The 12,416-nt window shown below is 55.3% G+C and overlaps 1 protein-coding gene across 1 annotated transcript; it reads left to right on the forward strand.

Annotated features, from left to right (window-relative positions):
- The first annotated feature begins 234 nt into the window (after positions 1–234).
- Positions 235–1,243, forward strand: LOC125522998 (uncharacterized). The gene has a single exon (XM_048688035.2). The coding sequence runs from the start codon at positions 321–323 to the stop codon at positions 1,074–1,076; it is 756 nt and encodes a 251-aa protein (XP_048543992.1). The 5' UTR covers positions 235–320; the 3' UTR covers positions 1,077–1,243.
- Positions 1,244–12,416: the final 11,173 nt, after the last annotated feature.

Raw genomic sequence — 12,416 nt, forward strand, 5'->3', positions numbered from 1 at the left:
ATGTATCCTTGCATATGTATTTTTTGCACCGCTCATCAAGGAGCAAATAGGCAATGAAGCCAATGAACAAAGCTGTACACAGTCATGGAGATGGAAACTGCAATGCTTATCATAAAACCCTCCTTTTTCATTTCAGCAAAAAGAAATAAATAGAAGGAAAAGCATTCTGGCCTTACACTGTCCGCTTCTCCTCCCACCTTTATAAATGGCCAACGCCCGCACTAGGCCCCCACCATCTCCCCTTCCCCACCTCCGCCTCTCTCCCCCAAAACGCCAAAAACCCAAACCCCACTCGGCGAAGAAGAAAAAGAAGCGGCGGAATGCAGGAGGCGGGGATGTCTGCGCTGTGGAACACCGTGCACGGGTGGTTCACCCCATGGGTGCGGTTCCTCGTGCTACACCTCATCGTAGCCACCATATTCGTCACCTCCAGGGCCACGTCCTCGGCGGGGAGCGGAGAAGACGCTCCGGCCGGGGCTGTCGGCGAGAGGAGGAGCCTGTCCCTCGTGGATTCAATGGCAATCGACCGGCCCCACTTCACCGCTCCCGCCCCTGAGGCCCCGGTGACCGGAGTACTGGATCTGGGACAGCCCGACGAGCAACCGCCGCCGCTCCAGATGGAGCCGGAGGATCAGGGTGAGCACGACGCGTTTACAAAAGAGGGTGAGCACGACGAGCACACGCACATGGAGAGGAGCATGTCGGAGGCGGCGGTCGAGGCCGAACTGCCGCGGCTGCCGACGCGGCTGCGCAAGTCTGCGAGCGACAAGCCGGCGTTCGCGCACTTCGTGGCCGAGTCGGACACGAAGGAGGTGGAGGCGCGCAGGCAGGCGACGAGGAGGGACGCGGAGCGCCGCCGTCCCCTGGTGGCGGAACCGGAGGAGCCGGCGTCGGAGGTGGAGATCGAGGAGGCCGGCGGCGAGGTGGACGCGCGCGCTGACGAATTCATCAACAAGTTCCACCACCAGCTGAAGATGCAGCACATGGACTCATTCATGCGCTCCCAGAAGAGGCTCCACCGCCGCCGGGCAACTGTGGCGCCAGAGGCGTCTTCCGCGGCCGCAGGTGCTCCGTGATGCTGCACAGGGCTTCCGCGCTAGCCTAGTGGATGGATGGATAGCTCAGTAGTCCTAATAATAAATCAAACAAAACCTGGCTCGGAATCTTTGTCAAGAAATAGCAATGGCGGCGAGCCAGCTCTCAAGGGTTAAAATAAAATAACGGATGTGGTGTGCATTCTGTATCTCTCCAGGCTTTCGGACCCGTGTCCTTTGGCCGTGTGATGCGCTGTGGAATCTGATTTGCGATGTTTCTTTCTTCTGCACCTGTCTGTCACCGTTCGGCTATTTAGTTTAGACAGACAACGAGCACATTCCTCTCGTGCGGGTTTGTATGTAAGTTTGGCTTCTGCCCAGGTTCAATTTGTTGATCACGTCCACATCCGTATAGGCGGCCAATTGTCCGTTGACTGCCGGGGTTGGATATGCTGCAGCAGACAATCGGCTCTGTATGCACAGTGCGAAAAGCATACGCAGAGCATGGTTATAAGGGTAGAACTGTATATGTTAGGAAATTAGGCAGTTTTTTTAACCGTAATTTAAATTAGCATCACTATAGATTACTGGCAAATCACATCCAACAGATTAGGAACACGTAGGACATATGCAGATGGCTCAAAGACACATGTCAAGCGAGAAAGGTTCAGGACATACTAGGGCATCAGACACTGACGCAACAACATCTTCGGCAAGGATGGTGAAACAAGATGGTCGTCCCGGGTAGAGGTAGTAGTCAAAGCAAAGAGACCGTCGTCTAGGATGTAGTCGAACTTGAGGGGACAATCGCATTGAAACACTCCCCAAGAACCTTTTCACTCCTCGTTTGGTGCTGGTTCTCACGGGACGTGGCTTCAGAGGTCTGCACACCCGAATGGCTGTGCATGTAGTCGCCGGGATGTGGTCACCGGGGAAACAACTCAACACAACAGATGTGTGTGTTTTGTTGCACTAGCAAGTTTTCCCGGGTGGACCACTTCTGCCCCCCCCCCTCCCCCCAAAGTTTTGCCACTTCTGGCCGAATTTGGGCCCAGATGGGCTATGCACCTTAACTAGCAAGGGTTGTAACCTACTAGGGACCCTCCAAAATATTCTGAAAGATTTCATAATCTTTTGGACCCTTCCGAAAGTTTCATAACCTTCTCAAATTTTTTGGGACCATTCAAGACACTCCACGGCATCACAGGAACACTTCGGGAGTCGATTGTCTCATTCTCCATTATCTCCTAGTTCTATTATCACAAGAACACTAGCCATTAAGCGTGTGACCCTACACGTTCGATAATATTCGAACATGTCTCAAACAACTTCCGGTCAATAATTATTAACGGGATCCGTACACCCATAATAATTATCACATACTAACAAAGATCTTTATCGAGTGAACATTCTATTATTGTAGACAAATCCCTTTAATTTGTGATATTACCCAAAAAGGCGAGACTTTTCGGTATCCCTATGATCAATACCTAGTTATTCTCGTTACCGGTTCGCACTCTTTTCCTTGTTACTGTATTCTGGTGTCCCCATAACTAACACCTTAGCCACTATGCTTGGTCAAGCAATGATGGATATCGTAATATCGAGTGGGGCCAAAGTGTATCTCGCAACCATCGGAGGAGGAAATCCCGGTCTTGACATATCGAACACCATGATGACCCATAAGTATAGGGATCAATAGTAGTCCTTTAGATAAGTAAGAGTGTCGAACCCAACGAGGAGTATAAAAAAATGACAAGCAGTTTTCAGCAAGGTAATTTTTGCAAGCACTGAAATTGTCGGTAACAGGTAGTTTGATAGTGTCGGCGTTCTGGGAACAGGGGTCCCCAGACTTGTCTGCCTGCGGCCCACGGCGTGGCTCTGCGAGCGTGCCCGTACGGCCCATCTTCACCAGCAAGGACTCAAGACCCTCGCGAGGGGCCAAGCCTCGCGAGGGGGACGACACAAGACCTCCTCAGGAGCGGCCTCACCAGGCTGGCTCGCGAGGGGTGGAGAGTTCAAGGCCAGGCGAACCTTGCGATGTTCTAGTGACGTGAGCCATGACGACCAAGGCTAGGCGCGCGCCAGGCGGGCGCTAGCGCGCACAGTGTCCTTGTTTCCTCTTCGGTGCTAAGGAAGCAGGCGCAGGCACGGAGTACCGAGGCGTCAAGCAAAGGTTTCAATATCAGTGCAACAAGACCAAGACTAGAAGAATGGCAAGACGGGGGTCACCGTGGAGCCCAGGACAGCGTCACCATCAGAGCCTTTTGCAGGCGAAGACTGCTTTTGTTAGGATAACCTATACTAGCTGCCCCCTTTCAAATTGGCCGTTGTTGGCTCCCTTCCCACTCAATATTTGGGGAGAGGACCAGGGCCTCTATAAATAGGACTATCCACCACCATAGCTAGAGAGAGGTCAGATCGAGAGAGACTAGGACAACCACAAGTTCACCAAGCACAAGAACACCTCTCCTCAGGAGGATGTTCTTCCCCTTGTACTATTCATCCTCAGCCCAAGAGGCAATCCACTACACCACACTAGAGTAGGGTATTACACCACAACGGTGGCCCGAACTAGTATAAATCTTGTGTCCTTTGTGTTGTGAGTTCGTCGAGTTAGTTCGTAAGATCTTAGCTGAGCTAGGACGTGGATTGGTAGGGTGGAGTTCTTCGCGCGCACCCCAGTGTTGGAACCTTGAGGGTTTTGCCAGAACCCGTGATCCGACATTTGGCGCGCCAGGTAGGGGTGCGCCAGAGCTTCTCTCCCGCCAGTCGATTCACCGACGCTCTGCAGTTCCGATGTCCGGCGATTGAAGGACCAACGCCGACCGTTGGGCAGCCTGGCCAGCCCGGGCGGCGCCGCCTGCCCAGGAAGACCTCAACCCCACGCTCCAGGCGGCACGAGCGCCGCCTGACACTGCGGGGCGCCGGCAGCGCGGCCAGGCGTCGTCCAGCCTCCGCGCATGACAGGTGTGGGCTGCTGTAAGGTCCGCAAGCCACGCCGCGGAAACGGTGCCGCACACCCGTAGGGAGCAGCTAAACATGCGAGCTGCACTCACGGTGGCACGGGAGCTGCTACGATGCCGGCTGACGGAGAGCGGCCGAGATGCACTGCTGGAGCGCGTCGCCGAGCTATTGGATGCCGCAGCTTCAGGAGCGCCGCCCTTCTGTTCTCTGCTCACGCCACGAGCTGCAGCCGGGTCGCATGGCGGGCCACGCCGCGCCAGCGTGCCTACAGGCGCACCACTAGGCTTCGTCGACACCGGCGTGACCAACGGGGCTGCACGCCCGCTCGCGCCCGCGCCACCTCTGCTGGGTGCTGGCACGAGCGCTGCCACCTACGGTCCGGGCGGGATGCAGCCCGACCATCCTCAAGGCGGCACACTGGGTCGGGCGACATGGAGCGTGGGGCACTACGGCGAGGTCTTTGAGGCCGCGGCCTTGGAGGCATACGTGTCCCGCATGGTTGACCAGGAGTACGTGCTGGAAGGCGACCCTGGCTCGCTCCTCGAGGCGGGCTGGGAGGAGGAGGCGCTAGAAGCTGGCGCCTTTCAAGACCCCTCCGGGAGACTCTCCAACCGCGCCGATGACAACTGCTACAGGGTACCACTAATTCCTCAGGAGCAGGCTTATGCTAACCATGGTACGCAGGGGGATCAGGTCGCAACAGCAGAAGGCGGTCCCGGCTCGTCGGCCTCCCTCCCGCCAGGGGGAGGGGCACGCTGGGGGCTGCAGGAAGGAAGCCGGGACGAAGCCCCTCCTCAGCACCGCGCGGAACAAGGCGTCCCCCGGAGGTAAGCCCTCTGGCAGGGAGGTGCTCCAGAGCCTACCCCCGACAGAGGACCTGTGGTCGCCGAGGGCGCCGCTGGCGTCCCCTCTGCCCTCGTTGGTGCTGTCCTTGTCTTCGGTCGTCCCGACGGTGGTAGGGGGCGGTGCAAGGCGGGGCCCTCGTCTGGCGATATGAAGTAAGGCTCACGCCTGTGAAGATCGCCGCCCGTGACACTCTCACGTAATAACGAGTGGGGCTGTACATGCCCCGGAGTCTCAGGAGTGCCGCCCTCGGGCCTCGGGGGCTCCCTCCCACGTCCTAGTGGCAGCACTTAGCACCGCGCTGGTGAGAAGACAAGAAGACTAGACTAGGTGCCAGACGTGTCCATTTGCTTTGGGTCCCTTTTTTGTAGCCTTGCCTTCTGGATTTGGATTTGAGTAGAAGTTGAATTTTCATTGATGCGCGCGGGGGTTGCCATTTCTCGTTCGAGCAATTTCTTGTTGTTTGGTTCTTGCCTTATCTCGGAGTTTGTGCCTGCTGCTTACCCCTCGTGGGCCCCTCTCGAGCGGGGCTGAGCAATACGTACATGCGCCACGCGCGTGCCGCGCCCCGGCAAGCGCTCGTTTATCATGCGGCCCTCTCGAGTGTCTTGGCGAGTTCCTCCGATGCTTCCAACCTCACGAGCCGGTTTAAGCTCGCCCAGGCTAAGGTAAACCGCAACAACAACTTTGCCCCAGGGCACGTGGGTCCACAAAGATACATATTCAACTCGACCTAACAAAATAAAGGCAGTAGCACACTTAAAAGAGGGGCTTCCCCTCCAAAAAATGCTCTTACAACTTCAAGGGCTACGCCCGAGCTTCTGTGTGCACAACAAATAGCTGGGAAGCACGGAATCAGTCGGACATGTCGCTCGCCACATCCCCCGGATCGCCCTCAGACACGTCGCTGGCAACGCCACCACCATCGATGGCATCGCTACCACCATCGATGGCATCAGCATCACCTCCACCAGCGCCGCCATCCCCGTCGTCGACCACGTCGCCAGCGTCCACCGTGACCACCACCCCATCGTCGTCGGAAGTGAAGGCCCTAACCAACGCGTCCACATTGTCTTCCACCCATCGCGACAGGTCGCCCCAGATGGCCTCAGGTGCGGGAGGGATGGCGGCATCAAAGTCGAAGTTGGGGTCGACGTTCTGGAGATGGCTGAAGACTCGGGAGAATGCATGTCCAAGTAGGCCGTGGATCCTCTCTTCGACAAGTTGGCAAGCCCTCTTGGAATGGCTATCCAGGCGCGTCACCACGTCGGCGAAGAAGCGGAGGTGGCTGGCATAGTCGTTCGCATGGGGATGAGGAGCATTCTCATCGCAGATATGGCCCAGGGCGGTATTGGCCCTGTTCCTAAGGTCCTGGAGCATGGGGGCGTGCACACTCTCCATCGTCCGTCGCTGAAGCACTTCTTCCTTGTTCTGCTGCGTGACGGACTCGGCGTCGGCGACCCACTGCCGAAGAGGGAGCAGCTCGGCGCGGGTGGAAGCCAGCTCAGCCTGCACCGAAGCCAGGGCGGTTGCGGCGGCCTCCTCGCGCCGCTCCACCTCGGCCAACCTGGACATGAGGGCAGCAGTCCTACCAGCGGCCCCAACCTCCACGAGCTTCAGCTTCAGGTCGTACCTGCACTCGAGATCCGCGCGAGCCTTGGCCACGCGGCGGTCGACCTCCTCCTGGGCCCTTGGCCTCGTGCACGCCGATGTCATCCTCCGCCTGAGCAACCTGGCGCTCCCTCGTCTCCAGCCATTCAAGCTCAAGGCTACGCCCCACGGCTTCCAGCACCAGCGCCTCCTCGCGCTTCCGGATCTCTTCCTCCTCGGCGGGCATCCCTCTCAACGATGTAAGGGCCGCCCTACGCGCCTCCACTTGCTGATCCAAGACGGAGCTCCAGGCTTGGAGCTCCCACGCGCGCTTCTCCACGGCCTCGCGACGGCGGTTAGCTTCCCGAGCCTCTTCTAGAGCTCGGGAGCAGGCCTCACGGGAGGCTGCGAGGGAAGCCTCAGCCTTCGCATTATCAAGCTCGCTCTGGTGGCACCCGAGGTTGATTGCCACCTTCAGCTTATGCCGCTCCTCCACCAGTCGAAGACCCTCGGCCAGGAGGCATGCGTCCACATCCACGAGCTCTTCACCAAGCCGGTTCATCGCGCCCATCACCTCCTGAAAGAGCTCGTGGCGAACGACGCTGCTTTCTCGCGCTGACTCGAGCATGCTGCTGACTTGAACCTCCGTCGTGGGGACCGCGGATGGGGACTGAAGTGGCTCGCCCCCTTTCAGCAGGGGGCTAGGGGCTGGCATCCACCCATTTGCGTGATGGGCCTTGCGAGGGGCCCGAACGAGTGAAGGCCCGCTGCTTGAAGAAGACCCCAGGATCGAAGCCAACCAGTCACCGTCCACGACCAGGGGAGGAACCCTTGGCACGCTTGCTGTGCTCCGAGCAAGGCCGCGAAGAAAAGACTGCGAAGGCGCGAGCTCGAGACGCCTTATCGACGGGCCGGCTTCCCCGGTTGACTCCACACCATGAGCAGAGCGCGGGCTTGAAGCGCTCGAGCCCAGCAGGAGAAGCGAGGCGAGAGGAGGCTGCTCTTCAGGAGATCTTGCGGCCTTGGCAGAAGAAATCCTGAAGAGATATCGTCAGAAAGGGAAGCAGTACGCAGAGAATCACCATGATAAGGTACTTACTCGTCAACGGCGATGTACTTTCTCTGCTTTAACGGCCCGAAGGTGCCGCTGCTTGGGGACCCCTTCTTCTGGCGGAGCTCTTTGAAGTCCATGCAAAGCCGACCGAAGCCCTGGACATGGCGGCCAACATGAGGCGCAACAGGAGAAGCACTCGAAGGGGCAGTCTCAGGAGCACCAAGCTGAGGGGAGCCATCAGGCCATGCCTCACAGCGACCTGTCGAGGTTTCAGGAGCCCCGGTCTCGGGAGACGTGGACTACGTCGCCTCCTCAACCACCGCCCTAGGGCAAGAGTCACAAGTTCCTGAGGATGACGCCTCAGGAGCCCTGGGCGGCATCAACATCCCGACACCTTCGCCATCAGCCCCCAGTGGTGCTCGCCCCCTGCATCCACACTTGGGGCGAGCTCGACGCCAGCAGCAGGAAGAGGAACCACGACGATGGGGTTCTCACGAGGCCCCACAAGGCCAACTGGATGCAGCCCCCACTCATCAAAGGTGGGCATCTGCTCCGTGAATGTTGCCTTGTTCAAGTAGCGGTACAGAAGGAAACTCTTCCTCGGCATGTCATGAGGCAGCGGGACACCCGTCAGGACCTCGAGCACCGTTCGCCGCGCCTCGAGAGGGAGCCCGGACTCCTGATGTGTCATGTGGTCCTTGCTGTTGAGCAAGGCCCACATCGGTTGAGAGTGGCGCTGAAGCGGGGCGATCTGGCGCCGGATGAACTGCTTCACCACCATAGGCACAGTCACATCAAGATCCTTAAGCCATCTCAGCCTGAGCCAGACAGGGGCAAGGCGCGGATCGGTAAGACTTTGATGGCACCAACCGGAGCTGGGAAAAGCGGGCGCTGACGGAGAAGAGGGCAGGGGGCTAAGCACTCTGACATCAGCAAATACCCACCGTGTCCGAAACCCACTCGTGGATGGTGGGAGCTCGAAGTCAATCCCCGCGCCGGCCGTCGCCGCCACGGCCTGAAAGCTCAAGCATCCTGAGCTTTGTTGAGGATCAATCAGGTGCAGCGAAAAGAAGTGGTGGGGAAGGGCCCCTGAAGGGGCAATGCCTATCATGGCCTCGCAAACAAAGGCGAAAACGGCGAGGACGATCACATATTGAGGATCAAGGTGCAGCATATGGATCTGATAATGCGCAAGCACAGCGTTGAGGAAGGCAGAGAAAGGAGGGACCAAGCCGGCCCAAAGGGCGTCGATGAAGAGGGGGACCTCGGTGGCCGCCCGGTCAATGCGAGACCAAGACATAGGCCAAGCCACCGTCTTTCCCCACTGATTGAAGCTGGAGGCGATCATGGGACGCACCTTGCCCATGGCCTCATCGTTGAGCACTAGCGATCGGCCAACTGCGGGCTCGGCAGCCGGGGGCGCAATAGACGAAGACAGAGGCTTCTTCCCCTTATCCGCTTGCGTCGGCGCCATGGCGAGGGAGTGAGGAGAGCTCAGGTCAGATTGGAAAGAGGAGCGGAGTCCGGGGGAAGCATAGGAATTGGAGGAGAATGGCGCAGGCGATGGAAGAATAACCATGTAGAGCGCGGTGGCTGCCTAGCCAGGCGGGTATCAAGGCAGTGTGGGGAAGCGCAGACGCCCACGTCCAATCAACTGCCATGTGTTGACCAAGGCCGCAGGCTATTGGGGCCTGCGACGCTCCGCACTTGGCCTTTGGCTTCGCCTCGAAGCCAAGCCCGCGCGCGCCTTGGGCTTGGGGGCTACTGTCGGCCATCTGGGAATGGTGGTCCCCAGACTTGCCTGCCTGGGGCCTAGGGCATAGCTCTGCGAGCGGGCCCGTACGACCCATCTTCACCAGCAAGGACTCAAGACCCTCGTGAGTGGCCAAGCCTCGCGAGGGGGACGACACAAGACCTCCTCAGGAGCGACCTCACCAGGATGGCTCGCGAGGGGCGGAGAGTTCAAGGCCAGGCGAACCTCGTGAGGTTCTAGTGACATGAGCCATGACGACCAAGTCCAGGCGGGCGCTAGCGCGCATAGTTTCCTTGTTTCCTCTTCAGTGCTAAGGAAGCAGGCGCAGGTGCAAAGTACCGAGGCGTCAAGCAAAGGTTTCCATATCAGTGCAACAAGACCAAGACCGGAAGGATGGCAAGACGGGGATCACCGTGGAGCCCTGGACGACATCATCACCAGAGCCTTTTGCAAGCGAAGACTGCTTTTGACAGGATAAGCTGTACTAGTTGTCCCCTTTCAAATTGGTCGTTGTTGGCTCCCTTCCCGCTCAATATTTGGGGAGAGGACCAGGGCCTCTATAAATAGGACTAGCCACCACCATAGCTAGGGAGAGGTCAGATCGAGAGAGACCAGGACAACCACAAGTTCACCAAGCACAAGAACACCTCTCCTCAGGAGGCTGTTCTTCCCCTTATACTATTCATCCTTAGCCCAAGAGGCAATCCACCACACCACACTGGAGTAGGGTATTACGCCACAATGGTGGCCCAAACAAGTATAAATTTTGTGTCCTTTGTGTTGTGAGTTCGTCGAGTTAGTTTGCAAGATGTTAGCTGAGCTAGGACGTGGATCGGTAGGGGGAGATCTTTGCGCGCACCCCAGTGTTCGAACCTTGAGGGTTTTGCCGGAACCCGTGATCCGGCAGATAGCAAGATAATTTGTAACAAGCAAGTAACGGTAACGGTAAATAAAGTCCAGCAATGTTGCCCAATCCTTTTTGTATCAAAGGATGGGCCAAAACAATCTCTTACAATAAGCAAAGCGTTCTTCAGGGCACACGGGAATTTCATCTAGTCACTTTCATCATGTTGGTTTGATTCGTGTTCGCTACTTTGATAATTTGATATGTGGGTGGACCTGTGCTTGGGTGTTGTTCTTACTTGAACAAACCTCCCACTTATGATTAAACCCCTCGCAAGCATCCACAATTACGAAAGAAGAATTAAGATAACAATTTAACCATAGCATTAAACATATGGATCGAAATAAGCCCCTTATGGAATAGCACATAAACTATGGTTTAAGCTTATGTCACTTAGCAACCCATCATCTAATAACTACTCCAGAATGCATTCGCTTAGGCCCAAAGATGGTGAAGTGTCATGTAGTCGGCGTTCACATAACACCACTAAGGGAATCACAACATACATATCATCAAAATATCAAATGAATATCAAATTCACATGATTACTTGAGACATGACTTCCCCCATGGCCTCAAGAACAAGTACAAATACTCATAAATAATATTCATGCTCAAGATCAAAGGGATATTAAATATCATAATGGATCTGAACATATAATCCTCCACTAAATAAACCATATAGCATCAACAAGAAGAAGTAATCAACACTACTAGTCACCCACATGTACCAATCAGACGTTACGGTACAAAGATTGAACACAAGAGATGAACTAGGGTTTGGAGGTGAGATGGTGTTGTTGAAGATGTTGATGAAGATTGGCCTCCCAAAGATGAGAGGGTTGTTGGTGATGACGATGGCTTCGATTTCCCCCTCCGGGAGGAAAGTTGTGGAATCGCTCCACCGGAGGGCAAAAGTGCTCCTGCCCAAATTCCGCCTTGAGACGACGACGCTCCATCCCGAAAATCCTGTCCTTATTTTTTCTAGGTCAAAAAACCTTACATACTAGAAGATGGGCACCAGAGGTGTGCCAGGGTGTCCACCACCCACCAGGGCGCGCCTGGAGGGGGTGGCGCGCCCTGGTGTCTTGTGGCCACCTGGCAACTCACTCTGTTAATTCTTTTCTCCAATATTTTTTATTTATTCCAAAATAATTCTCCGTAAAATTTCAGCTCATTTGGAGATGTGCAGAATAGGTATCTCTGACATAGCTTTTTCAGGTCCAGAATTCCAACTGCCGGCATTCTCCCTCTTTGTGTAAACCTTGCATATTATGATAGAAAATGCATTAGAATTACTCCATAAAGTGTTATAAAGCATAAAAACACTATAAGCAATAGTAGGAAAAACATGATGCAAAATGGACGTATCAACTCCCCCAAGCTTAGACCTCGCTTGTCCTCAAGCGAAAGCCGATATCGAAAATCATGTCCACATGTTTTCAGAGAGAGGTGTCGATAAAAACAAAATATGGACATAGTAGCATCATGCTCATTATTATAACATCAACAAACTTTATCATAACTGTATCATATAACTTCTCATGAACAAGTAACAATTCATCACAAGATCGAAGTAAGAAAGCATAAACTTTATTGAAAACCAACAAACTATGTTCTCAGTCAACTTTGCAACTACAATTCATCATAATTTTAGGAAGGGTCTGGTATCGGAGCCTTTTGGCAAGTCCACATACTCAACCATCATTTAATCTTCTATGATTGCTAACACTCACAACATATATATGAGCAAAAAGTGTCAACCGGACACATAGAAAGATAGGGGCTTATAGTTTCGCCTCCCAACTTATTCACCTATGTCGGATTACGGGTTCCGGCAAACCCTTGTGAGATTCGAACTCTGGGTGCGCATGAAGTACTCTCTCTCCCTAGCTCGCTCGCTCAACGGTCACACGGCCTAGCTCGACGGACCCCAAAGAACATGAGACACAGAGGTTTATACCGGTTCGGGCCACTATGTGGTGTAATACCCTACCCCGGTGTGGTGGTGAATTGCCTTGAAGGCTAAGGATGAAGTAGTGCAGTGGATGAACAACCTTAGGAGGTGAGGTGTTCTTGGGCTCGTTGAGCTGGTGAACTGGTTCTAGTGGAATCGATCCCCTAGCCTCTCTCTCTCTCTAGATGGGTCGATCCCGGGTGGAATCCGTCCCCTATGGTGGTGGCTAGGTCCTATTTATAGAGGACTTGGTCCTCTTCCCAAATGTTAGGCGGGAAGGGATCCCACAACGGCCAAGTTTGAAGGGGGACAGCT

This window comes from Triticum urartu, chromosome 7A (genome assembly GCF_056163025.1).
Source record: "Triticum urartu cultivar PI428250 chromosome 7A, HENAU_Tu73, whole genome shotgun sequence".
Lineage (NCBI taxonomy): Eukaryota > Viridiplantae > Streptophyta > Magnoliopsida > Poales > Poaceae > Triticum > Triticum urartu.